The sequence below is a fragment of the Mustela erminea genome, chromosome 13 (genome assembly GCF_009829155.1).
Source record: "Mustela erminea isolate mMusErm1 chromosome 13, mMusErm1.Pri, whole genome shotgun sequence".
Taxonomy (NCBI): domain Eukaryota; kingdom Metazoa; phylum Chordata; class Mammalia; order Carnivora; family Mustelidae; genus Mustela; species Mustela erminea.
This window is the reverse complement of record NC_045626.1, coordinates 25,032,784-25,058,553: the sequence shown is the minus strand read 5'-3', so window position 1 is coordinate 25,058,553 and position 25,770 is coordinate 25,032,784. Positions and strand designations below refer to the sequence as shown.

The 25,770-nt window shown below is 55.8% G+C and overlaps 1 protein-coding gene across 5 annotated transcripts in view; it reads left to right on the top strand.

Annotated features, from left to right (window-relative positions):
• The window catches only part of CTIF (cap binding complex dependent translation initiation factor), a 281,960-nt gene extending 262,953 nt beyond the window's left edge, over positions 1-19,007 (top strand). For all 5 annotated transcript variants that reach the window (XM_032311400.1, XM_032311401.1, XM_032311399.1 and 2 more), the window contains 2 exons: positions 16,697-16,750; positions 18,434-19,007. In XM_032311400.1, the coding sequence (XP_032167291.1) occupies positions 16,697-16,750; positions 18,434-18,649 (270 nt within the window). In that variant the 3' untranslated portion in view covers positions 18,650-19,007. The remainder of the gene's footprint in view (positions 1-16,696; positions 16,751-18,433) is intronic.
• Positions 19,008-25,770: the final 6,763 nt, after the last annotated feature.

The following is a 25,770-nucleotide window of genomic DNA, read 5'->3' as shown; positions in this document are numbered from 1 at the left end:
CTTCGAATGTAAAGGCCTGGGGGTGGGGGGTTTCCAGTGGGTAACACTGAACTAAGCAGGTGGTGCTAAGCAGGACTGTGGCAACCCTAGGGGAGGGCTAGTGAGAGGAAGGAGCACAAGAAGCCTGGGGGGTTCTCCAAGGTTCCAGCTCTCGGTCAGGCCTCTGGTAGCGCGAGTGTACCCCGTGCAAAAATTCACCCAAACGGCAGACTTAGGATGTGTGCACCTTTCTGCCCGTGTGATACGTGGAACGTTTTCTCCCAAAAAGGTTCCACCGAGGAAAGTAGAAATACAATATAAAATCACCCCCCTCGGGGATCTTTCTGTATCACGTTGGACTAACATTAGCACATCGCTTGAAGAAAGAGTACTTTATGTGTAAACACAAATAGGAGAGTCGGGTGTTAAAATCACCCAAAGGCCAGATTTAAGTACCTTTCTTTTGGTCCCGAACTGCTCATCTGAATGGACGTAACATAAGTTTTGCTTTCTTTAATTCTCTCACAAGGCTCCATGGGCTGCCTCCGGCCTCTTCACAGCCGCGATGGACCTGCCATGGTCTGGCCTGTTTGGGGTGGCCTGTCCTGTCCATGAAGGCAGTGGCTCTGGCTTAGGCCACCGCTGCTCGCAGAGGGCTGCCTGTCCCATCCCCGCCCTTCCCGCCGGCTGCCCTCCGACCGGCTCCTTCGCTTCCCCACGGCCCATGCTTCCCGATCTCTGGTGGTTTCTTCTCAGCAAACCACCAAACCCTCCTGAGGAGGGAAAAACCTTCCCCTGACCCCACACTCCCCTCCGGGAACTGCCCCATTTCCCTCTGCCCTGTGGAGCCAGAGGTTTCAGAAGAAACGGTCTCCGCAAGTGTGTCTCTCTGGATTGTTTCTGCCCCCTCAGGCCAGCAGTGCGGTCTGCGTTGAAATCCCCTCATTGCCGAGTTCAGAGGCCGGCTTGGTCCTCAGCGCCACCGGCAGCGGCTGGTGACATGGAAGCTAATTAGGTGACTGTGTTCTCACAGAGCTCTATTGATCGACGCCAAAAGTTGAATTCCGTGTAATTTTTACATGTCAGGTGTATGTTTTTCTCAAAGTTTAATGCAGGAGCCTTTGCTCTGGGACCGTGTTCACCTTTAAGGCCCTCTCTAAAACTTCATTTGGTGTCCTTTTATCCAGAGGCCTGGAGAAGTTGATTTACCAAAGGACAGGTGACCATACAGCTGGTGGTAAGCCAGGAAACGGGGTCTCCGGTGCAGGTCCCAAAGCCTGTGTCGGTCACAGCTTCCCAGGGCAGCCACAGCCCCCCAGCTTGACCTGCACCAACCAGATCTACATCTCCAGGCCTGAATACATCCCCCTGACGCTTCCCCCCGGCCTCCCCAGACACCCCTCAAACTCAGAGCATCCTAACGGAACCCGTCTCCTCCCAGAGGGTGCCACCATCCTGCAGCCTGTGACAACAAAAAGCCTGAAGCCATCCTTGACTCTCAGCACCGCCCTCCACCCCATGAATCCGCAGGGTCTGTGGGCAGCAGCTCTTCCCTGGTCCCCAGCTCTGGCCACCACGTTTCTGCCTGTCCACAGCTCGTGTAGGCCAAGGTCCTCTTTCACCTGAATGAGCCCACCGGCCTTCCAACAGGGCTCCCCTCCTCTCTCCGTACTCCTCCATGCTCGCAGGATTCTTGAGGGTGACCTTTCTCATTGCCTGGAATGTTCTTTCTGCTCCTTCTCCTGACCGCACTCTTTCCCTAGCTTGACCTTAAAGAGTCTGCTCAGAGCTATCTCCCCAGGACTTCGCTGAGCTCCTCTCCCCACTCAGGGGAGGACAGTCCTTCCCACCACCCACCCACCCCACCCCCCAGCACCTCCGTTCTCATGAACCCCAGCATCTCCGGTCCCATGCCTCCCACTTGGTAAGGCCAGGGATGGAGCACGTGCGCTGTGTGCAAGGTACTATTCTAATACGAGTCCCAGATGATCTCATTTAACCCTACCCCCACTTTCCAGAGGAGGAAACTGAGGCACAGAGAAGTTAACTGTGCAGCCTTGGGGCCGGGGGTGATTAGAACACAGGCAGCCTCGCCTTACAACCTTGGTTCCCATCACTGATCTGCTGGTGTGACATCTGTCTTCCCTGCTCTACCAGTAGACCCATGAGGGTAGGACTCGTGCCTCCTGACGAAGGAATGAGTGGGTGAATGAAACACTTGTCCCTTCAGACTCCCTGGCGGAGGGGCAGGACCTGCCGTGCTCTGGGCCCATGCTGCTGGGCGGGCTCCATGCCAGGGAACAGGGGGGCCCTTCCGAGTGGCTTGGCTCCAACCAGCACATGCTTTCCTTTGAATCCAATCTGTAGGGCTGCTGGCCACAAGGTCCTGTGTGAGGAAAAGCTAGTCTTGGTAGACCCTAGACTAGACCTAGAACTAGCGAGAACCAATAGTTGCCCCGAGGCTACGAGCAGCAACGCTTCCGGTTGTGGAGGTTAGAGGAGGAGGTCAGGGAATGCTTGGAGGAGGCAGATCTTGTGATCAGTCTCCAGGGGTCCAGTAAGTGGAGCCAAGGTGGGGTTTGCTCCTCACCGTCCCCGCACATAAGAACAAGACGCGTTCACAGGCCTGTGAACAGATGGCGTTGGCTGGCCTAGAGGTCTGTGAAGGCGAGGAGAGGGGGGCAGGGCCACAGGGGTGGGCATGGCCTGGGCGGAGTGTCTGAGCCTCCGATAAGCCCTTTACCCCATTCCAGCCCCCTCAGGTGAACCGGTTAAGTGCACACAGATTGTAAAATACTGATGTGCATGCGCACTCCTCCGAAAAGGTCATCTCAACTTAGAAAGAGTTGCCCCATTATTACAGTTTATATTCTGCTAAGGGTAAGGCTCCAAAGCCAAACAAACTTCCAGGTGCCAATTAAATACTCTTATCTCCAGCCTTAGACTTGGCAGAGAGTCCTTAGCGAATCCTTTCTGCCGTCCCCAGGCAGCCCCAGGCCCTTTTCTCAGCCCGGGCCTGTCTGTCCCTCTACGGGGTGGCTGCCTCTCTGAGTACAAATGCTAATTATGCCTTTCGCACAGCCCTATTATTCTCTGCTTAAGCTTGTCCCAGGCCCAGCTGTCCCTGCCCAGTTGGTGCTTGGTTACCGCCTTGCACCCAAACCCACCGCAGAACCAGCTACGCTTCCTCACCCGAGGACAGACCTCCAGCCCAGGCCCTGCGGTGTGGCCTCAGACTCCGCCCTCCACCCCCACGCCGGAGGACTGGCACCTCTGTCTGGTAACCAGGCTCCAGCGGGCATGTCTTCTTAAATACCACACGCCAAGATTATCACACTGAAGAGGACATGTGTTCAGCAAAAGTTTCTTCAGAATTTCCACGCTTGGTAGCAGAGAGGGCCAGTGTGGCCCTTCTCCAGCTCCTTGAGCCCCCTGGCTGGTTACCTGTGCCCTCCCCCACTCACATACCCTGTACGGTCTGAGATGGGTAGATGGGACCCCTGGTTGACTCAGCATACCGTGAGTTTCTCCCAAGGCTCAAGGGAGGGTGGGCCGCTGGCAAGGCCCTTCAGAGAACCTCGTGCTACAGAGAACAGTGGGGAGGGCAGGGAGTTGTGGGGGTGAGGGGTGGAGAGCTGCAGCAGCCTCTGCATTCTGCACACGGACACCTCTCCTCTGAAGCTGGAGGGTCGCCCTCTGTGACAGGGCTCCCTCCGCCAGAGTCCCCCTGGGGCTGCAGAAACCAGCAGAGAATCCCGTGACCTCCCACCACCTCTTCTTCCTCATTGCCTGTCTTGAGCTGGCTTCAGGGAAGGCAAGAGCTTGCACTGCCAGGAGGGGGTCCCGTCTTCCCCGGCCTGCCCACCGGCTTCGGTGCTGAGACTTGGAAGAAGGCAGGGGTGAGGGGAGGCCTCACTCAGGGCCTCGGGCCACTGCACAGTGGCTCGACCACCGGGAAAGCTGACCCAGAGGAGGAAGGGATTGTTTCGCAAGCAAGGCCGGGCACTCGGAGCTGGCCCATCAGCCCCTGGCATGCGGCTAGGCCTGTCAGGAAATCAAGGAGGCGCTCTGTCTGCTTTCCAGCAGGCGCCACTTCTCTCTTTCCACTGCTTTGCTCAGTTCACAGCACTGGCTCCAGGGCCAGGCGGGCGGGCGGGCCAGGCACCCTCTGCCGCAGGCCTGGTGCCCGGGGAGCGCCTGTGCCTGCCTCGGCTAGCCTCATCACGAGGGTACCAGGCCCGGGCCACGCAGCCACATGGAGAAGGCCACTGGTAGCCATCTCGGGTGGGAAGGCAGGGTGACTCTTGGGGAAGGATTCCAGACTGTTTCCTTCTCGGTTGAGCTCCAACGCCCTTATCTCCTTTCCTGCCAGGCGGGGACTCCTCGGGAGTCACACACAAAAGAAAACCCCACCCAAGACACACAACCCCCCACATACTTGAAGGGGGAGGACTGGCCTCCCGTGCCGATGTAAGCTACCTGGTTGTCGGTCCGGGAAGCAGTCCATGGGCATTGCCCTGATGTTAAAATAGTATAGATTTGATCCAGAAAGGGGGGGTGGTGCAGATGAATACCAACAACCACTAAACAGAGCCACCTTGGTGGCCGCTCTGAGAGCTCTTGGAACCGTCCATCAATTGAGATGTTTCTTGGAGGGAAAACAGTGGGGGGAGGGGGTGGTAGAAGGCAAGGGCAAGGACAAGGTTCTGAGGCGGTTGGGAGAAGGTGGGGGGCCGTGACAGGACAGACGAGAATACGGAATGGGAAGCATGAGTAAGAGTCCGCGTGCATGGCACGGGCCCTCCCTTGAGTGTCTGGCAGGCCTGAGTACGTTCTCATTTCCTAGAATACGGGAATGACGGTCGGGATATGGGAATAGAGAAAACTGAGCCCTGAGCTAGCCACTGGTCGCCTGGTTTATTTAAAAGGCTCGCTGCTGTGAGGACTAAGAGAGAGAGCCTGGCTTTGCAACTCCTAACTCCTTCCCAGGCCTGCTGGTCCACTCAGAAGAGCAGCGGACCCCGGGACTTTCAGACTTGACGTTGGGCTATGCTTCCTAGAGGCAGGGGGCTGGCCTAGTTGACCCCTCAGGGTCTCATTCCAGCCCAGCATGCTGGCAGCTGATTCTACCAGCAAGTTGCTATGGGAACTCTAACTTTGAATTTCCTGGCTCTGGGACTGTGAAAATCACAACCTGAACCTTCCGTTGATGTGGGTTTCTCGATTAATTTCCTGTTTGATTGTTTACTTTAGAGAGCGGAAAATGCCTTTGCAGGCTGCTAGTCCCCTCCACCAAGACGCTTATCACACCCACCCCCGCCTCCAACAAGCCACCAAGGTCAAGTCCAGGCCTCAGGTGGGTGGAGGTTGCGGTGGGGGGGGGGGGGGCCGCTGGAGCCAAGGGGCCAAGGGGAGGTGAAACTCAGAGCCAATGGCCCTCTCCTTGTGCCTGCCGGGGGTCCCAGCCTGGTGGGCACCAGGAGAGATCTGTGAATTCAGAGAAGGGGCTGCAAGAAGAGCAGCAGCCCACGGCCCCTGAGCCCCAGACCTGGCCCCCCGGGGCCAGCCCAAACCCCTCCTCCTGTCTCTGGGAGACGTTTGTGCTGAGTCAGACACAAAACGCAGCCATTCTTTCAGAGGGGTAGGGTACCGTGGAGGGGGTGAAGGTCCCAGGTGCCACCTGACACCCAGTGCCTCCAGGCCAGGCATTCTTGGCCAAGTTCCCCTGGGGAAGCTTCCAGAATAACTGCTTTTCCATCTGCCTGTCCTCCAACGGCTCTCCCCAGGGCCCCCATGCTCCAGCAGAGAGCAGCGGACAGGGCGTCCATTGTCACAACTCCGTCTTGTTCCCAGCTCTGTCCTTGGGGAGCAGTTAGTGCTGGCAGGCTCAGGTGAGGCCCCACAGCAGGTGTCCCCCGCAATGACAGCCACCTTGCTGGGAGCAGGACCATTTGTCACCGTCAGAGTCCTTCTGCCCACCCTGCCGGCTGAACCCCTCAGAGCCGGGCAGGAGCACTCCCTCGCTCACTTGATAAATAGGGGTGCTGAGCACAAGGGGGGAAGCGGAAGAGGCTGGAGGTCAGCCGGTAATCTGGGGGATGCCCCCCCTTCCCTTGTCTAGGTGACTGTATAACGTACCATCCACATCAGGGCCCTTTTGGGAGCAAAAGGGACACTTACTAGTTACTTTGGGATGGCAAGTGAAATCCAGAACCATCTGAGACACACCCCACTTTTTGCTGACTGCACCCCACCAGACTCATTTGTGTGGGCCTTACTGGTGGGACTGTGGTTATGTCATTTGACTGTGGGTGAGACCTGGCTTCAAATCCTGGTTTTCCATTACCTGTGGGCTCTTGGGAAGTCACCCCACTCACCGTGCCTCAGTTTCTGGAGCTATAAGTGAAGATCGCTAACTCAGATAAACTAGTAAAAGGATAAAACGGATCTTAAAGTGTACACACAGTGCAGGGCTTTGCCTTGAGAGCAGACATTTCAAAAAGGTAAGCCAGGTGATGACTGAAGCCCCAGAAGGCATTGGTCGGTCCTCAGGAGACCCCCCTTCTGGAAAGGTAAAACCTCAGAGCTGCCTCAGGCATTTTCCAGTCATCCTTTAGGAGAGATGGATGTCCGGGAAGTGAACACAAAAGGAGCCACAGAGAGGACAGGCAAGTCTTCTAGAAGGGAAAAGAGGGGGCACTAAAGTAGAAGCTGGGTGTTGTTGACAGCAGCCATGGCCAATGTCCCTGTGGTTTCGAACCCCGACCCAGGGTCCTGGGAACTTACAGGCTGCAGGGACTCTGTGAGCAGAACTCGCGTCCTGAGTGGGCCATTGGCCAGGGTTTGGCTCCCAAGAGGAGCCACTGGAGCCGTGGCCCCATCCTCTGGCTCCAGTGTCTGCAGGATTCAGTGTCTGCTCTGAGCCCCAGATTACGTTTCCACCCCCTGGGGCCAGTTGTGGGATGGAGTTTTCCCCCATGTGACATTTGCTGTGGCTACTTTGTACTAGGCGGTTTGCAAGCTCTGCAGGAAGGAGGCTAATTATTCCCTCCAGGGCGCCTGCTCCGCAGTCCGGGTGCCTGTCCGCCTTAGTGAGGAGGGCTGACAGCCAGACCGCAGGGCGCAAGCTTGGACTCAAGTCCAGGTCAGAACCATGAATTTCCTTGACATCTGATCATAGGCACCATACCAGGGCTCCTCATTAGGCTAGTGGAAGAGTGATATTTGGGGCAAATCCCCCTCTCCTGGGGATGGCTGAAACGCAGCCATCAGAGCGCTGATAATAAGTGGGGAACGTAGAATGGCACTGATTTCGTAGTTGTCCTGACAGGCCGGGCCACGGGAGCATCCACACGTACGTGCGCCTCTGTCTACAGCCAGCCTTGCCCCTCCTGTCCATTTCAGAGGATATGGAGCCATATCACTTCCCTTACTGAAGGCGACGCTCTGCGCTTGGGTCCTCCTCGCCTCCAGTGAGCCCCTCTCCTGCATTCCACCTGCCTCTCCCACCGCAACAACCACTCCCTTGACCCTGGCAGGGGATCCTGCCCTTTTTCTCTTATGTAGGCAAGTTCAAAAAGAGAAAAGAGAGAGGGGGAGGAAGGAGGGAGAAAGAAAGGGAGGGAGGGAGGGAAGAAATGGGGAGAGAGAGGAAGAAAAGAAAAAGAAAGAAAGGGTGTACTCTTGTTGTCTCTACTTCCGGCCTCCCTCTCCAATCCTACATGATCCAGCCTTCCGTCTGTCCCTGTCCCTGCCCCTGCTCTGAAGTCATCATGGCAAAGGTCGCCCTAATCACCAGATCCAGGGGGCCCTGGTCATTGTTCATCTTACTTGGCCTCTCTTAAGCATTTGACACTGCTGACCTTGTACTTCTTAGAGCTTTCTTGACTTCCATGGCATCACTTCCTCCCATTCCTCTTAGCTCTCTGACTGTCCTTGTTCTCCTTTGGGAGCTCCTCCTCCTTCCCCACCCTTTCCAGGTTTGGAGCTCTTACTCTCTTCTCATCTTGGTCTTCCCCCAGCTCATCCCACTAACACCTATGGCCTTGACCTGGCACTGATGATCATGGATCGCCAGTCTCCCATGAGTCATCTTCCCCGATCATCCCCAGAACTATGAACTCGTTATTTCTGATGCTGAACTCTTTCACATCCCCCCAAACCAACTCCTCATGCCTTCCTATGATCATTGATGGCACCCCCATTCATCTAGTTGGGCAAACCCCAAACCTGGGGATTATCCAGCTTCTACATTATCCTTCTCCTCACCTTCTCTTCTGCCTCCTAAACATATGTCCTCCCCTTTCTCCCGCCTTGGCTGAAGGCAGTGCAGTTTTTCACGTCAACCTCCTCACTGTCCGCTCACTCACAGCCCCCCACCACTCTACCAGCTCTGGTCTGTTCACCACACTATGCTAAAAGGGATCCTTCCAAAATGCACTCTCCAGTTTAAAAATCTCCCGGTGGCTTTCCCATCCTTTAGGATAAAATCAAAACACAGTATCATGGCAGCCAGAGCCCTTCAGGTTGTGGCCCTTGCCTTCTTTGTCATCATGTTCTCTCCCCACCTCACCCCCAGCACTATATATGTTAGCATCTTGAAATACTTGTTATTCACCAGTGCACTCTGCTAGTTCAGACTTTTTTTTCTTTTTTTCTTTTTTTGCTTTTGTGCGTATGCCATATGCTGCTTCTTATACCATATGCCTGGCAGGTTCTCCATCATCATTCCATCCCCTGCTTCAACCCCATATACCTAGCACAATCTTTTGATTTTCCTCTACTTGGGGGCAGGGGGTCTTATTCTTCTTGTTATCCCTGTAATTATATAATGTTTAACACATAGTAGGTGTTTCATGATTGTTGTTGAAAGGATGTCTAGATAGAATCATGGATGGATGGATAGATGGATGGTTGGATGGATGGATGGATGGATGGACAGATGGATGGATGGATGGATGGATGGATGGATGGATGGTTGGATGGATGGATGGATGGATGGATGGACGGATGGCTAGGTAGGTGGGTGGGTAGATAGAAGGATGCAAGAATGGGTGGTAGATGGAAGGTTGGATCCATGTGTGCATAGGTAGAAAAATGGATGGATGGATAAATGGATGTGTTGGTAGATGGATGATTGCAAAGTTGGGTGAACAGATGCACTAATGAGTTGGTGGGCAAGTAAATGGGTGTGCGGACAGGTACAGTGGACAGATGTGTGGATGAATGGTTTGATGATGGCTAATGCAAACAAATATGTAAAATCCATTCAGTTTTGTGAAGGCCCAGGTTGATTCTTGTCGCTGGTCAACCAAATTAAGAATGATGAGCTCCAGCCACCAAAATAAGCAGTAGCAAATGTGAGAGAGATTAAAATCATTCTCCAAGAAAAAGGGTGCTGATCCAGGACTCTTGAACACCTTCCAGTTCTTCTCAGCCTTGCTGCTCGGTTTGTGCAAGCCACTCGACTACTGGGCCTCAGTTTCTCGGTTAAGTAGAGATAACAATGCCGTGGCCTCTCCCTGTCTCCACAGTGTCACGAGGGTAAATGGGATGGCACGTAAAGAGTGTGCCAAGATCTTCAGGGAAAATATGTGTTTATAAAGGAACAGATTTAATAACAGTAATCACACCGTGCATTTAGATCAAGCTTTGCCCTTCTCAAAGCTCCTTCACAGACTGATCTCAGTTGAGTCTCAAAACAATTCAAGGCAGGTATTGGCCCCATTCTCAGGCGAGGAAAGTGAGGTGCAGAGAGATGACGTGACATGCCCAGGGGGACTCTTAGTGAGTAGCAGGTCTTCTGACTCTGGGCTCGTTGCTCAATTTTGATGACAGCCTTTTTCGGATAGATTATCTCCCTTCCTGCCTTCCTGAAGAGACCCAGACATAATAGACCCTCTCAGGGATGAGTCAGGGTCGGTATCGAGAGCATCAGTTCTCGTGCGGTCCTCCAGACCTAGCCGTACGTGCCAGTCCGGGGCTGGCAGAGGCGCAGAAGGGAGGGGCCGGGACTCGAACCCGAGGCTTCTCCTGAGAGGCAGGCGGTCACGTGCAGCTCCCCACCTCAGTCACCGGTCCAGACCCCCTTCCTGTGTTACGGCCATCTGCTCTCTCTCCACCAGCAACGTCTGTGGCCAGCACTGTGGCTCCAATGCCCCTGCAGACCTCTCCCCTCCCCACCCCCGTTCCTGGCTCCTCTCTCTGGCCTTCCGTGATGTCCTCCACTCATCCAGCCACATCCCTGGCCCTTCCCCAGACCCAGCCAAGCCATCAGAGCTCTGTGAACTTATTCTCGGGAAAACGGGCACATCCAGCACATCGCTTGCTCTCTGAAACCTTGCGGCGCTCTCCCGTTGCCATTCCCAGACCCCCTCTGCTCCCCGCAAAGCAGAGAGGCCCCCCACAGACAGGGTCAGATCTGGACTTTTGCTATGGCTGCATAAGTCTTCGTGGGTTTGTACTACAGGGTAGAAATCCTGTGTGTGCTGTCGATGAGCTGAGGGGGTCGGGGTGGGCGGGCCAGCCCACCTCAAGCGGGCACTCACTCTTCGAGGGAAAGGCAAGCCCTGGCTGACCATCTATGGTGCTCGCTCCCCTCCCACGAAGGGAGGCCACCCCACGGGTCCTCCCGTCACACCCCCTTTCCCTTCCCATGGGGTGGCATCCCCAGCAACCAGCCAGCTTACATCCTGGCTCGCCTTAGGCAGCCTGCCCATGCGGCGGGGAACTTCCCCCACTCCCAGGGACCCCAGGGTGCTCCCAGCAAGCCGCCTGTCTCCCTCGTTGCTGTCTGGCCTCCCCCAGCCTGACTTCGAGCACCTTGGCCTCTCCCCCAGGGAGGATATGATGGGTGTGCCCACAACAAGTCTCCGGCAGAGACAATAGGACAGGAATGCATTAGCTTCCGAACAAACACTGTGTGGGCTCGCACAATTGCCTTGGATTCTCATCCAAGAAACACATTTCGGTGTTCGAGGGCGCGGGTGGCTTGCCTGCCCCAGCCGGCCCACACCCCTCTCTCTGCCAGAGACTTTGATGAGAGGGCTGCTCTTCCCACCCACTCCAGGCCCCGCAACCCCCAAGTGGGGCAACCCTGCCCTCCCCATCCCCCCCACCACCCCCACCACCCCCACCACCCCCCTGCATCTAATGTCTAGTGTCTTCCCAAGCGACAGCAGCAGTGGGGAGAGAGAGTCCTGCCCAGGCAGAGCAGGACCTGCCCACCCCACAAGGGCCCACCCCCGGCCACAACTTAACTTTAACAAGTTCGTTATGGTGGAAAAGTATACAGAACGCACAACCGATAGTTTTAGCCACGTTCTAGCCAGTTCGGCAACATTCGGGACACTCATAATGCGTCACCATCACCACCATCCATCTCCAAGACATTTTGTCATCCCAAACAGAAACTCTGTCCCCATCAAACCTTGACACCCCCTGGGCGCCTGGGTGGCTCAGTGGGTTAAGCGGCTGCCTTCGGTTCAGGTCATGATCCCAGCATCCTGGGATCGAGTCCCACATCAGGCTCCTTGCTCCGCCGGGAGCCTGCTTCTCCCTCTGCCTCTCTGTCTGCCTGTGCTCACTCTCTCTCTCTCTCTCTGACAAATAAATAAATAACATCTTTAAAAAAAATTAAAAAAAAAAAAAAATAAAAACCTTGACTCCCCAGTCCCCTGTCCTGGCGGCCCCTGGCAACCGCCATCCTACTTTTGGTCCCTATGAATTTGACTATTCTGACTATAGATGTAGAATCAAAAGAAAAAAAAAAAGTGGTATCTTATAGGATTTGTTCTTTTGTGACTGCTTCATTTCACCCAGAGTAGTGTCCTCAGGGCTCATCCGTGTGGTAGCAGGTGTCAGCCCCGGCTTCTGGTGGAAGACTGAAGAACATTCCATGGTGTGCTTGGACCACAGTAGTTCATGCCTCCCTCTCTCCACTGACTAGTTGCTTCCACCTCTTGCCGGTTGTGAAATGGGTAGACAAGTAGTCGTTCGGGTTCCCATTACTTTTTGAGACTTGTCTTGGAGTTAAAAAAAAAAAAAAAAAAAAGGCATTGTCTCCAGAAGATTCCAAATGGAGCATATATAAACAAGATAGCTGGCTAACCCCCTCCACCTACCAGCAGGGATTTTATTTATCCAAACCTGAGCTGTCCCTTGGGAAAAAGCAGAGTCCTGAAGAAATAGAACACAGGACAGGTAAGTCTGGCCAAGATGGAAAAGAGTGGAAAGATCCTGCACTTGGGACACTGCCTGCAAACAGACAGGGAGGGACAGAGTCTTTGGGAGCCCATGATCACCCCGGGGGCGTGGGAACCTCTAGGAGGGGCAGTGGAAGGGGTCTTGGAAGGGAGCGCCTGTGGAGTTGGTCAGGGATCCTGGGTGCAGAGGTCAGCCTCTTATTACGGCACAAATAGCAGCAGGTTATGACTTCCGGGGAGGCTGAGGGGGACGTTCTCCAGAGCCCTTTCCGCTCTAGGGCTCTGAGACTCTGCTCTCCAATGCTGGTCCTAAGAGGCCAGGACAGCTTTTGCAGGGAGAGAAGGAAGTGGTCTGTGGCCTCCCTGCGGATTCCCTCTGCATCCCTGTACCCAGCAGCTCTGAAGGAAAAGTGTAATGACCCACTCCAGTCCTCCCCCGCTTCCCTGAGAAAACCCAGCAGGCCGTGCAAGAGGGCCTATCGCACGATGTGATTGTTGGCTTAGCACGGACTTTCCCAAACAACCCAGTGCAAGATAAGGCTGGAGGAGAGGCCTGGGCTTGGGAGCCCGCCCACAGCTCTGCCTGAATGCCCAGGCGAGCCACCCTGGCCCTCCAGAGCACCCCACCCTGTTTCTGTCCCCGGCCCTGCTAGCCAGGAGCCAGGGCCTCCAGGGAGGGAACCCCAAATTCCAGGGGAGTTTGGACACACAGAGGAGAAGAAGGGATTGGAAAGGAAGTAGTCCAGTCATAAGGATGTGGGGAAGAAAGAGAAGGAACAGAAAGAGACCACAGTCTGTAGTTCCCAGCTCCTCCAGGGAGCAGAGGGCAGGCCAGGCCTTGGGGGTTAGAGGGCATGGGAAGAAGGGGGCACTTGCTCACCAGGGCCGAGGGCGTGGCTGGCTTTGCAGTGCTGTCAGCAGCTCAGGGGTCCACTTGGAGAGGGAAACAATCACCTTCCAGAACATCTAGTACTTCTCAGGTCCTGACTCCTACCAGTATTCCCATAAGCTTACCTCCCTTGTCCCTAGAGCCCCAAAGGAGCTAATCTAGGACAGAACATGATCCCAGGTTCATTTCAATCATTTCTTTTTTTTTTTTTTTTAAGATTTTATTTATTTATTTGTCATAGAGAGAGCACAAGCAGGCAGAGTGGCAGGCAGAGGCAGAGAGAGAAGCAGGTTCCCCGCTGGACAAGGAGCACGATGTGGGACTCGATCCCAGGACCCCAGGATCATGACCTGAGCCAAAGGCAGCGGCCTAACCGACTGAGCCACCCAGGCGTCCCTCAGTCATTTCAACTTACCACGACAAGCCCCCTTGAGCACCTACTCTGTGTCAGCCGATGTGGTAGAGGCGTCCTGAGTGGACCCCGTTCTTCCCACGAGCTGCCAGCTCTGCCTCTCCTCCCCCACCCGCTGCCAGTATGTCCTCTGCCTCTAAGAGTTCCCCTTCCTCCAGATCCCCCCCTTTCTTGTGATTTCTACGATTTTTAAGGATTCCCCCCCCCTTATTGGGGAGCGACAGAAAACCTATTAGGGAACAAAGTTACATTCAGAAGGAAATTCTAGCCAAACTTACAGGGTTTTCCTACAATAGATCAGTCCCTGTCTACCCTGCAAAGTAAACAAGGCTAGGCCCACTCCCCACGTGGACCCCAGCCTAGATGGCCGCAGGTCCCTCCCAGTCTGGGCACCAGCCCCTCCTCGAGCAGGCTGGGTTGGGTGCAGACCACATGCCTTAGACAGGCCTGCTGCAAGGTGAATCACCTGCCCCAGCTTTCTCCAGAACCTGGTTCCTGGTCTTCACTCTGGCCTCCTGGGCCCTCTAAATGAAGGAATCCCTTCCTTACGGCCTCCCAGAGAGGTCCACCAGGCACTGGCTTGGTGGAAGCCTCCCCTGGCTCCCCTTGGGGTTCTGCAGCTCCGGCAGGTAAGAAAACTCCAGAAGCAGATCCTGGTGTAGCAGGGGAGGGACGGTGGAGCAGCAGGGCACTCACTAAGCCTGTGTATTGTCGTTCGTTAATCAGGACCCTTGCTGCATTCACTGTAATGACCACGCGGCGAAACCTTGTCGTGGTGCATGCCCAGGTCCGTGGGTAGGACACGTTCCTCGAAGTGGGTGGAGCTTGCCTTCTGCCCGGGAAGACAGACAGCAGTAGACGAACAAGTAGACAATGTGACGGGGCGAGCGATGCGACAGCAAGAAGTAAGCCAGGAGGAGAGTGGGGCTGGTGGCTTACACCAGCCGGGGAGTCAGGACTGTGTCAGTGAGGAGAACAAGCACCCCAGTGGCCTCAACACCTGTCACTTTGTGTTGGTGGCACCATTTCCTCCCCTGGATTGTCCCCTGCTTTCTGTCTGCTTCTCCTTGGAGCAGGTCAAGGACTAGCTCTTTTCCTTCTTCCCCAAATGATTGCTGCGTGTCTGCTGCCGGCCCAGCTCTGACATACAGGGAGAGGCAAGGGAAAGGAGGGGAGAGAAGGAGGCTGGGCTCTGAGCGCACCTCCAGCCGGTACAGCCCCCGCTGCCCTGTCTGCCCTGGCCTCCGTGCCCCGCACACCCACGGGGCACGCAGCAAAGCTCCCCCTAAATCTTCAGCCCTCCGCAGGTGCACGGTCTGGCTCTTGCTGAGAGGGGCCCCGGGCTGGGTGGACATGCGCAACCTGACAGAAGGGAAGAGGGGACGCACAGAATCGGATTTCAAGCAGCCGCAGCAACCGTCCCCAGCACGTCACGCCCGGGGCAAAACCCCTGATTGCAGTTCCTGTTCAGGGAATGAGGACACTCACCCTAAAAGTGCTTTCCTCTGGTGCTCTCCTCACTCTCTACCCCGCCTTTAAAACTAACCAGCCAACCAACCAACCAAAAAACCTGCGTGATTAGTATCGAGGAACATTAAGTGAATCCCTCCTGTTGCCAGGAGCTAGCCCTGGAACACAGCACCGTGCCAGCCTTCAGGAGGCGGTCGGTTCCCCCTGGAAAATGTCTTTTCCCTCGCGTGGAATGCCGAGTGGGTGGACAAGCTGGGGAGTGAGAAGCAGGAAGGGGCAGCAGGGCCTGGAGAGATCCAGAGCCTTCAAGGAAAGCTGTGGGCCTTGAAGGGTGGGCGAGTATGGGGAGTTGCCTCAGAGGGAAAAGTCGTCCGTGGCAGAGAATCCAAACGCGGGGTCCTCCTGTGGGTGTGAGGATCGGTGTGGCAGGGAATGGCGGTGGGCGCATACATAGGGGTTTGCGAGAAGACTCTCCAGTCAGCCAAGGGGCCAGAGGGAGATGGGGTTGGCGGAGTTTGTGGAGAAGAAGATTAGAGCTTCTCTGAAGCTGTGAACTGTGCCTTGAGAAGGTTCCTACTGGGAATTAAGAAAAAGGAATTTTATGAAAAACCAGAAAATAGCAAATATTGGTGAAGATATGGAAAAATCAGAACTCTCCGACATTGCTGGGGGGAAATGCAAAATAGTGGCCCCACTGTAATTTGTCTAGTCCCCAGAAAGTGCAGCGAGACCCAGCCATTCCACTCGGAGGTGAGGATCCCCTGAGACCTGAAGACAGGCGCTCTCGCAAAAACCTGTACACGCATGATCACAGCGGCATTATCTGTGAGAGCCAAAAAAGGGGAAACAGCCTGTGTGTCTGTCAATTGATGAATGTATCAACAAAATGTGGTCTCTCCATACAGTGAAATATTACCCAGCCATAAAAAGGAACATCGGACTGGTCCTTGCTACCACACAGGCAATCTTCTAGAAAGTTCTGTTCATGAAAGAAGTCAGTCCCCAAGGACCACATACTGTATGATGCATTTATGTGAACTATCTATCCATAAGAGACAAATCCACAGAGACAGAGATCAGGGGCTTGGTGGGGGGCGGTGCTGGGGAGTTAGGTAAATGCTAATGGTTGCAGAACATTTCGAATACATCAAAGGCCACTTGGCCAAAAAATGTGTGAGTTAGAGCTCAGTTGAGAGAGAGAGGGAAGGAGATGAGGCAGAGGGGAGCCTGGACGGGGGCATGGCCAGTCTTAGCCACCGAGCAGCCTGGCCATGGCCTCTGTCAGGAAGCAATTCCGGCCTCTGGTAAGTCAGCACAGCCGTGGTTTTGCAGAAGAGCGCTGGGATTTCTGGAAGGCCTCCTCTAGCAAGGGCTCAGGAGCGCCTGAGACCATGGCTGAGCCCCCTTCACCCGTCTGAAAGTCTTTACACGAATTGTATGGCTCTGAAGATTTTTGCTGACCTCTCGTTATGGCCATCTGTCCCAGCATATTTGCCGCCTTCAGACCTGCCTGCAGCCTTGCTCTGCCGTGGCCTCTCATTGTGGCCTTCTCACCTGGCCTGGGCACCACCGCGGTCCTCCAGCTGCTCAAGTCCTACTAGAGAAATCGCAGTGTTCCTGCCGCCCTCTGACCCTCGTGGGCTCTCTCCCCCTCCTCCCCTCCGACATGTCTGTTCCAGGCCACATCGGGGCTGGGAAGGGGCCGCCCCCCTCAGTAGTGTTCTCTGCCTCTCTCTTCCACAGCTCTTGCAGTCTCAGGATGTGAAGGAAGACGCCGTCCTGTGCTGCTCGATGGAGGTAAGCACCTCTGACCTCAGACCTTCCATTTGTGGGCAGTGGAGGGTCACAAGAGGTACCTGCCAGTTCCAAGCAGGGGTGTGTAGAGGGGGCTGGTGGGGAATGGTTTCCCAAGCCGATGTGGATGCAGGATTATCAACCCCAAAGCAGAGTAAATGTGGATGGGGTAACCAGCCCGCCACTAGCTAGAGGAAGAGATGCCTGATTCTGTGCCCTGACATTGTGCCCTGTCCTTTTGTCCCCAAGACCACCTTTTCCTGGCATTAGGCCCGCCATATAAATGACTTACGGGATTCCAGGTGACCCCCACCCCCAAATATCTCCACTGGCTTTTGTGGTGCGGGGCTTGAAGAAGACGCTTGAGGCCTGAGGCCCCATGTTGACACCCTCTGCTTCAAAGCACCCCCTCAGGGGTCACCACCCCTGCTCCCAAAGTGTGGCCACTATGCATTGAACCACTCTTCCTCTGGGATCTTCCTCAGCGACAAACTTTGCTCTGGGAGTCCAGCCCAGTCACTGAGAACGGAGTGCCGTGAGAACAGGTGCTTGCTTCCAGCCTGGGCGCCCAGGGTCTGTCAGGGCTGTGTGAGCACAGCTCTGAGGTGGCTTCTGCCCGGCCTCCAAGGCCACTGCCAATGCTCTCAGCGGCCAGAGGGGCTGGGAGTCTGGACAACAGCCTCAGGTCTGTGGGATGGTCACCATTCATTTGTGGGGCTCCATCTGGGTACTGTACATGGGACTTGGTGACAGGGCAATAGAGGAAAAAGAGAACCTAGTCCCTATCCTCAGCTTCCACTCCGGCTGGGGATAGATAACACAGGGTAGAGAAGAAATACAGGTGCAGAGCCTGCATCCCTGAGGAGTCAAAGGAGAGACATCAAGGTGGTCCGGGAAGGTCGAGGAGAACTTTTTGAAGAAGGCAGAGCCTTGAAAAATGGGTGGGGCGAGGTGGGCCTGGGCAGAGATGGAGACTGAGATACCTCGGAGACACCTGCAGGGGCTGCTGCCCAAGGCTGCCTGATCCAGACCGCTGGGACCCCTTCTTCCCCGCAGAGGCTTTTCAGCATCACGGGGGCCTCTCTTGAGGGCGGGCCCTCTGGCTGGCCTTCTGCCCCCGTTCATATTTCGTGTCACAAGTGTGGGCAGAGGTCAGTGCTGGGGTGGGGAGGTGGGATTAGGGGCAGGAGAGAAATAGGAGACCTCATCCCTGCTCTCAGGTTCCGTGCAGAGACGTGCAGGTGATAATGACTAAGCTCGTTTCTAGAGAGACATCCCTGCAAGTGGAAATTAACACGGGGCAGCCTGATGGCCTTTGAGGGGAGCAGGTCAGCCATTGAGGGTCTGGGCAAGGGTCAGGGAAGGCTTCCTGTAGGAGAAGAGCTCTTGGGTAAAGACAAAAGTGGCGTGGTCCCAGTGAGGGCTCTTTTCAGCCCTGGGCAGTGGGCAATTACCTAATCCCTCTTATTCTTGGAGCAGAGTGGTGGGTAAATGTGGGCTTTCACAGTTGACTCCTTCCACCCTCCTACATCTCTGTCCTCCCTGTGGCACAGATGCCTGGCCTGCACCTTCCAGAGACAATCCAGCTTTTTCCTGTCCCTGCCCCCAGCCCTCCTAACCAGGGTGGCTCAGGGGGCCATTCCAGGGGCCCTGGTCCCGACCTAACCCCCACTCCTCTGCCCGCAGCTGCAGAGCACAGGCCGGCTGCTGGAGGAGCAGCTGCCTGAGATGATGACCGAGCTCCTGGCCAGCGCCCGCGACAAGATGCTCTGCCCCTCAGAGTCGATGCTGACCCGGTCGCTGCTTCTGGAGGTCATCGAGCTCCATGCCAACAGCTGGAACCCTCTGACGCCCCCCATCACGCAGTACTACAACAGAACCATCCAGAAACTGACAGCCTGACAGCCAGGGGGCCTGGCGGGCGGCCCGCGGGCAGCTGGGGCCCTGGTACCCAGGGCCAGATGGACAGGCGGGAGGACAGGGGTGGCCCTGGCGGGAGAACGAAGTGGGGAGGGAAGCAGGCAGAGCCGGTGGCCAGGCTGGAGCCAGACAGGGAAGGAGGAGGGCCCCTCGTCCGAGCCCCCCCAGCCCCACGCATGCGGCAGCTCACACCAATAAGGGAAGCATGTTTCTTTCTCATGGTGGCCCCGGTCGCCCCTCCCCACTCCCGCTCCTCCCCGCCCCCTCCCGCCAGCCGCGTCCCCCCGCAGGGCTTTGTGCGAGGGGTTTCATCTCCGTGACTCCTCCGAGGGCCTGGCAGCGCCGCACGCCAGGGTACCGCTTGGGTCAGAAAGGACCTCAGAAGGCTGAAAAAGTGGGTCGGAGACGGGCTTGCATTGTTCCTGCTGTCAGCCGCCGTCACCAACTGGCAGCAGGCGACGTAGAGCAGATGTCCCGGAGGACAAAGGCAGGCACGGTCCCCACCAGCCGCCTGTAATTGACGGCCTTTGTCCGCCACGGTCAGGCTGGGGGTCGGAGGCTTCTCCTCTAACCTTCGCGCCGCACCCTCCCCACTTCCAGGTCCTCCTCCGGGTGGCCCCCAAGCCTCAGGCCCAGGGGGTGGGGCCCAGGGAGGGGAGCAGCGGGAGTGTGCGGGTCGACTCATACTCTGGTGTTTTATTGTTTTATTTTCCAAAGTCAGCTGCTTTGAAGTCTTCTCTCTCAATGAAAAGAGTTCGAGATGTGATCACACAGTCAGCAGCACGAGGACCCCCCTGATCAGTGGAAGGATCAAACCCAGCCCCCTCTGGAAGGATTCTAGCCTACAGATAGCTTGCCAGTAGCCAATTAGGGTAATTGGAAACTTCTGCCCCAGCGGGGGTCCCGCTGGAACCCTGTGCTCCGCACAGCAGCCCTTGGCTTCCCGGACCTCTATTCTCTTCTTCTAGCCTTGCTCTGTCAAAGGTCTGACACTGTCGCGGGCGCCAGGAGTGCGTTAAACCCCGTCCTGGCTTGGGGGCGGTGGGGGGGCGCCTTGTGGTGAATGGGGCACAGACAGAGGGGGGCAAATTAAAACCAAAAACGCTAGTTACGTTGCCCGTGCCGCACACGGGTCTCGTCCCGGGCTTAGTGGAGGGAAAGGGGCTGTTGGGGGCTGCCCGGCTCCCCCAGACTTGGATTGGAGCTTAGCTAAATGGGCTGTTGTCGCTGGCCTAGCCTTATCGCAGGCAGGATCCAGAAGCCGAGGGCCCCTACAGCCAAGGCCTCTATGGTCCAGGAGGGCTCTGGACACTGCAGCTGCTGGGTGGGGGTGGGAACAGGGCCTTCCCTGAGGCACGAGCAGAACAGGGAGGAGAGCAGGTGGGACCTCCGGACACATCTTTCCAGGCTGGGAACAAGACTGGGGGTTCTTAGAAGGGGCAGGTCCTAGGGAGAGCCCCTTCTCTACTGGAGGAGCATGCGGTCAGGCTCTCGGAGGCTGGCTTTGGGGTCGTCACGGGCATCTGCCCAGCCCCAGCTCTGGGGTCTGGAACCCAGGCTTTGATAAGTCCCCCTGTAAAACACCACCCCAGAGCCCAGCAGCTTCTGGGCTCCCTGGGTCCCTGGAGGGCCTTGGTTTCCTGGTCCACTCAGGCTGGCCAGGGGGTGAGGGCTGGAGATTTTCCTTGGTGGACTTTGCTTCTGGAAGAGTGGGCAGGATGAGGCAGGGGTGGGGAGCAGGTCCCCTAGTACTCCTTCGCCCCCACCCCCGAGCTGCAACCCATCTTCCAGCCCCAGGATGGGAGTCTATGCTGTTCCCAAGGCAGAGTGTGTTGGGGACATGTGTGGGGGACGCAGGTTTACCTGGAACTCGTCTGTAGCCTCAGCCCCGGCCTTCTTGGCGTCCTCCCCTCCTCGAACTTCTCCTCACTGCCTTTCCTCCTCAGCGAGCACCTTCAGCCCAGACTGGGGCCCAGGGACACCAGGGGCCCCACAAGAGGCCCTGAGGGAAGAGCTAGACTGAGGTTCCAGGGCTCAGAGAAGGCACCAGGGACCTCGTGGTCGGGAGGAGGCAGACGGCCTCAGCCGGGCACGGAGCTGCTCCCAGGCAACCCTCAGAGAGCCGCATCTGGGCTATGATGGGCCTGGCTCTCCTGGTGTGTGTGCAAGGCGTGCATGTGTTGTGTGTGTGTGTGTGTGCGTGTGTGTGTGTGTGCACGCTCACACATCTGCTGAGAACAAAGCAGGGCCCCAGAGTAAGGGAGTGACCCAGAGGATCAGGGACCAGGATCTCCTGCCCCTTCCATGGAGCAGAAAGCGAGCACGCAAGGGCCGATGTCCCCTGCGAAGCCCAGACCTGTGGCATGGCGGGCGCCGTGAGCCTCATGCCCCTTCCTCCTAACGTCCCTTCCTCCTAATGGCCTCCGTGGTGGTCCTGCCTCAGGGCCACCCCTCCTTGACTGTTAGGACCAGAGTATGAAGAAGTAAGATATAAATATGTATACATATATAAATATATTTTTAATTACGTGTCGTGTCACAGTGGCTCCAGACATACGGTCTGCCTAGTTTATCCCGTTGCTTGAAAGTGCTTCCCGGCCAATCCAAATAACAATGTACGCTGTTTTTTTCTAAATGCAGGTTGCTGCTATTCTTTGGGACATGGAAGGAAAACGTTTAAAAAAAAAAAATTTTTTTTTTTTTAAAGGAAATAACAGTATAGCGCAAAATCTGTGACTCTGAGGCTGCCTCCCAAGAGAGACTACTCAGACAGGACCCGGGGAGCAGCAGTGGGTGCCCCACAGAACCCTAGGCCCTCCCCAGGCCAGACCCCCCCCCACCGTCTGCTGAGTGAGGAAGGCCATATCCAAGTTGACCTCTGAATGTATTTGACGGGAGGCAAAACTGGATATTGCATTTCTAGGGCTCGCGTTGTTCTCCCCACTCGCCCCGCGGCTTTCTTGGCGCAGTGAAGAGGCGAAGTCTGGCCATCTGATGTTGATCCTGTCTCGGTCTGTCCCCCAAACCGCCCCCCCCGCCAGTCCAGACCAGATCGTCCTTGCTTTCCTCTTAGGCGGCCAGCCCACTCACCACAGTCCTGCTCCGCTCGGCCTCGTGGCTTTGCCTGAGGGCTGGGACCGCAGCCGCAAGAAGGCTCCTAACCTCCCCCCGGAGAAGGTGGGCAGCCCCACCATCGTCCGTGGGGAATGTGCACCCCAAACCCAGTTTTGTCTGTGGGTCCTTCCTCAATCCGTCTGTAAACCCTCGAGGTTTAGGGATCGCCCTGTCCATCTGTGTAAATGTAAATGTTGGCCGAGTTGGTATTTATTCTAATTTTTATTTTATTTTATTTTCTCTGAGGGATGGGGGAGGGTGTGGGAAATGTACCACTGATCACGCCCTGGGCAGCTGCAGGGGTGGGGACCCCGCCAGCCGGGCCGCCTCGAGAAGCAGCCCCAGGGGGCCGCCCCAGACGTCACGTTCCAGTGTCTTATCTGGCATCAGAACCCGGCCAGCGTTCCTCGTGCGACAGACTTTCAGGGCCCTGTGCCTCAGCTGCTGGCGCTCTGCGGGCACCTCTGCCCGGGCCTTTGAGGACGCAGATCTCGAGGAAGACAACACTCCCGTGCTTGGGACACTGGCATACAAGGGCTGCCCACCTTGCCTGAGCCAGCTGGGAGCCTGGCGACAGGACCTACCTCCCTGGAGAAGGGGCCTGGGGCTTCCCGCCAAAGCCGCAGCAGAATGCTCCTCACGCGACCACGTTCCCTCCCTCCCCTGTCCCGCTTTCCAGCTGAACCCAAACTACAAGTGGGTTTAAAAAATAAACACCGAAAACCAAAAATGCCCTGAATCCATGTTCTCTTGTGTGTTCGGCGAAGGAAATCTTTCCCAGAGCCGCCTCTGGCCTCTGCCAGTGCTGGCAGAGACCTCCAAGGAGCTCCTGGCCAGGCAAGGAGCTAATGAGAAGATTTCCCACAGTCTGGCCGTCTTGGAGAGCGGGGGCATGGTCTGGGGCCTGGGGAAGGCTGAGAAGGAGTGGTCCAGCAAACGTGGGTGGAGGATACTTGTGCCCCCCACCTCTCCAAGCTGGGAACTCTGGCCTATCCGAAGGCACGGGATCTGGCCAGTCCTGCAGAAAATAGCCTTTGCTCTAAAGATGTGGCTTGCCGCACATTTAACCACCCCACCCCCCAAACCTACCCCTTCCTTAGAAATCTCACTGGAGCATTTGGCAAAGACTTATTTTAGAAAGATGGAGACTTGGGCCCAGAAGCTTCTAAAAGTCAGCAGCAAGTGGCTGTCCAATCCCAGTGGGTCAAACCAGCCTTTCATCAAAGAGGCCCAAAGGGGCCCAGTGATTTATTTTCCTGTGATGACATGTCCCTTGTTTTGCACAATCCCTCCCATAGCAAGACACTGGGGACACTGCCTCCTGGTAACAGATCCCCCTCAGGGGTTCTCTCTGATTAGAACTTGCCAGTCTTTTAGCATCTCGGGGCAGCGACAAGAGCGTCCACCCCCACTTCCTGCGTCCCTGGCCTGGTCGAGACGGCAGCCAGCCCAGCCAAGGAGCCTGGCGAGGGCGAGCTGAGGTTGGTCACTGCCTGTGATGGAGTCACATGAAACCGTGCAGGGACAGCCAGAAGTGCACAGATTGGTTGAGGGAGATAACGTTTTAATTAAACCATCGAGGCATTTGTCAAACCAAAGTTTCTCCAAAAATGCAATTTACAAACATGCAAAGGTGTAGAACAAGAACTTGGAGTTCAGCGTGAAAGATGTTTGAAGGTGGGAGAGAAGGTGGGGAAATCCTACCAAACAACGGTTCACAGAGAGGGAGAAGAGCTTTTTCTGGGTGATGTAGTCCTGGTTCCAGAAGCTTCTAAGTTACTGAAAGCTATGAAACACGTCGTCCAAATAATAAACGTTTCGATCCTGCATTTCACCACTGTCTCCGCTGATGGGTGTTACCGGTCCTCCTGAGGGTACGTTCCGTATGTCCTGGGGTCTGTAGGAGGGAGGAGAAGACAATTTGGGGTGCATAAGGTCGGATGTTGTGTGCACATGCACCTGGGACTGGGAAGAGCCTTTTATGAGCCAAGGTAAAGAGCAGGAAAAGAAGAAATTGAGAGGGAAGACAGTGCTGTGCCTTAATACTAACAGTCTGTCGTCCCCGCTACTCCCAGGGCCTTCAGAGCCCTCCATACAACGTCTCAGGTGGCTGGACAAAGTAAGTGGGTATTTTTGATCCCCATTTTACAGATGAGAAAGCTAAGGCTTAGAGAGGGCTCATCAGTGACCCAAAGCCAAGGGCTGGTCAGCAGGAGAGTAGGGAGCAGCGTGAGAGCCAGGTGGCCCCACCCCTAGCCCAGAAGGCGAGTGAACCCTCGGCAGCCTCTCCCCAGTGACCCCACTGAGCACGGCCCCTGGAAGCCACCAGCCACACCAGCCAGACAGAAGGATCAGCGGGCTGCCCACTGGGACCCTGGAGACAGCCAGCACAGTCTTCCTTCTACGTCTTTTCTGGCAGAAAGGAGGCACGAAATCAAGGGATTTGGGTGGGGTGGGGAGAAAAAGCCGTGTCGCAAAGTTTGGTGCCATTATGTAAAAGGATTCGTTGTAATATATGCAGACTGTCCCCTTGGATCTCCAACACACCAGTGGTTCTCAGTGTGGGCGGGAGGCGAGGGAGATGCTCTTCGGGAGGCTTCCGAGCCGGGGAACCAATATCTGGATTGCCTGGGAACTTCTCAAACTATCCTCGGAAGGAGGACACTTATATACACCAGAATTTTCAGAATCCTGCCCTCAGGGAGCCCCTCTTCTTACCGGTGGGGACACAGGTGCCATGCCCTCTGTGGGGAGTGAGAGAAAAGGTGTTTAAGGTCCCCGTCCCTCCCTCCCTCGGTACTCACTCCAGGACCGTGGCTCAAAGGTGCGCATGAGGAGCTTACAGCCATTCTTCCGGTTTAGAAACAGCTGCAGTCCTTACCTCCATCCACTGGATAGGTGTCACCGGCTTCTCAGAAGTTTGCATTAGCCGCTCCGCATTACAAAAGACCCACAGGAGCGCCCGTTTCCTCTAACCTAAAGCAATCCGAAGAGGATTTTCGCTTTTACGATAAAACAAAGCGAGAGGTGAAAAAGACATTTAGCGTTTGCTGGCAGAGCCTGGAGAGAGGCAGAGGTGCCCCTAGCAGGGAGAGCCGAGCACCGGGGCACCTTCCCTGGGTTAATGGCAATCGCTTCTTCACTTTGTGGCACACCAGCTTCTGCAAGTCCTCGTAGGAACATAGGAACACTCTGCTTTCAAACAGCAGAGGAGGCCTGTATCGGGATCTGCCATCCTAAGTGGAGTGAGGCTGGCTGGCAGGTTCACAGTCGGGGAAAGGGCTCCAGTAAGTAGGTGCAGAGCAGAATAGATACCACAGACTCAGGGCTGTGGTAGGACTTTCGTGGGGCCCCAGAGCACCTCGGCCTTCGTCGGCCCTCCTCTTTCAAATAAAATTTAAAATGTGGGCATGAAGACAAATAGATTCCTGTTACTTATTAAAACTTTTTTTTCAACCTAGAAATTAATTTCTTGCTTCTGATTTTAAAAGACACGAAAAGTGTTTTGCAGGCTCCTAAAAGTGTCGTGTGCCCGAGGTACTAGGTCTAATGGGTCCATCGGCCCTGAGGAAAGATCGCACTTTCCCTGAGCCTGCCTGGGTGAGCAGGGCAGACATGTGTGCACGGAGTTGGTCAGCAGGGTGCACATGCTGCCGTCTGCCGAGGAAGCAGCTGGCCCCCTCTGGAAGTGGATGCAGTAGGGCTTCTGCCCCAGACTGGCCGCTGGGCAGATGGCCCGGAGCGCACAGTGAGCAGCGGTGTCTGCGTGGCCCAGGAGACTGGCTCAGAGAGCCCAAGGCAGCACCCAGCCCTAGTTCCTGTACGCAGCACTTCCACACACATGACCTTGTGATGGGCTCACCAGAGTCCTGGGAAGAGACTAAATAACATTCTTCTACCCATTTTACATCTGGGAAAACTGAGGTTTAGGAACCGTGATAGTCGAATGGCACGTTCTGTTTTCAAATACATGTTCTGGTTTGATCCTC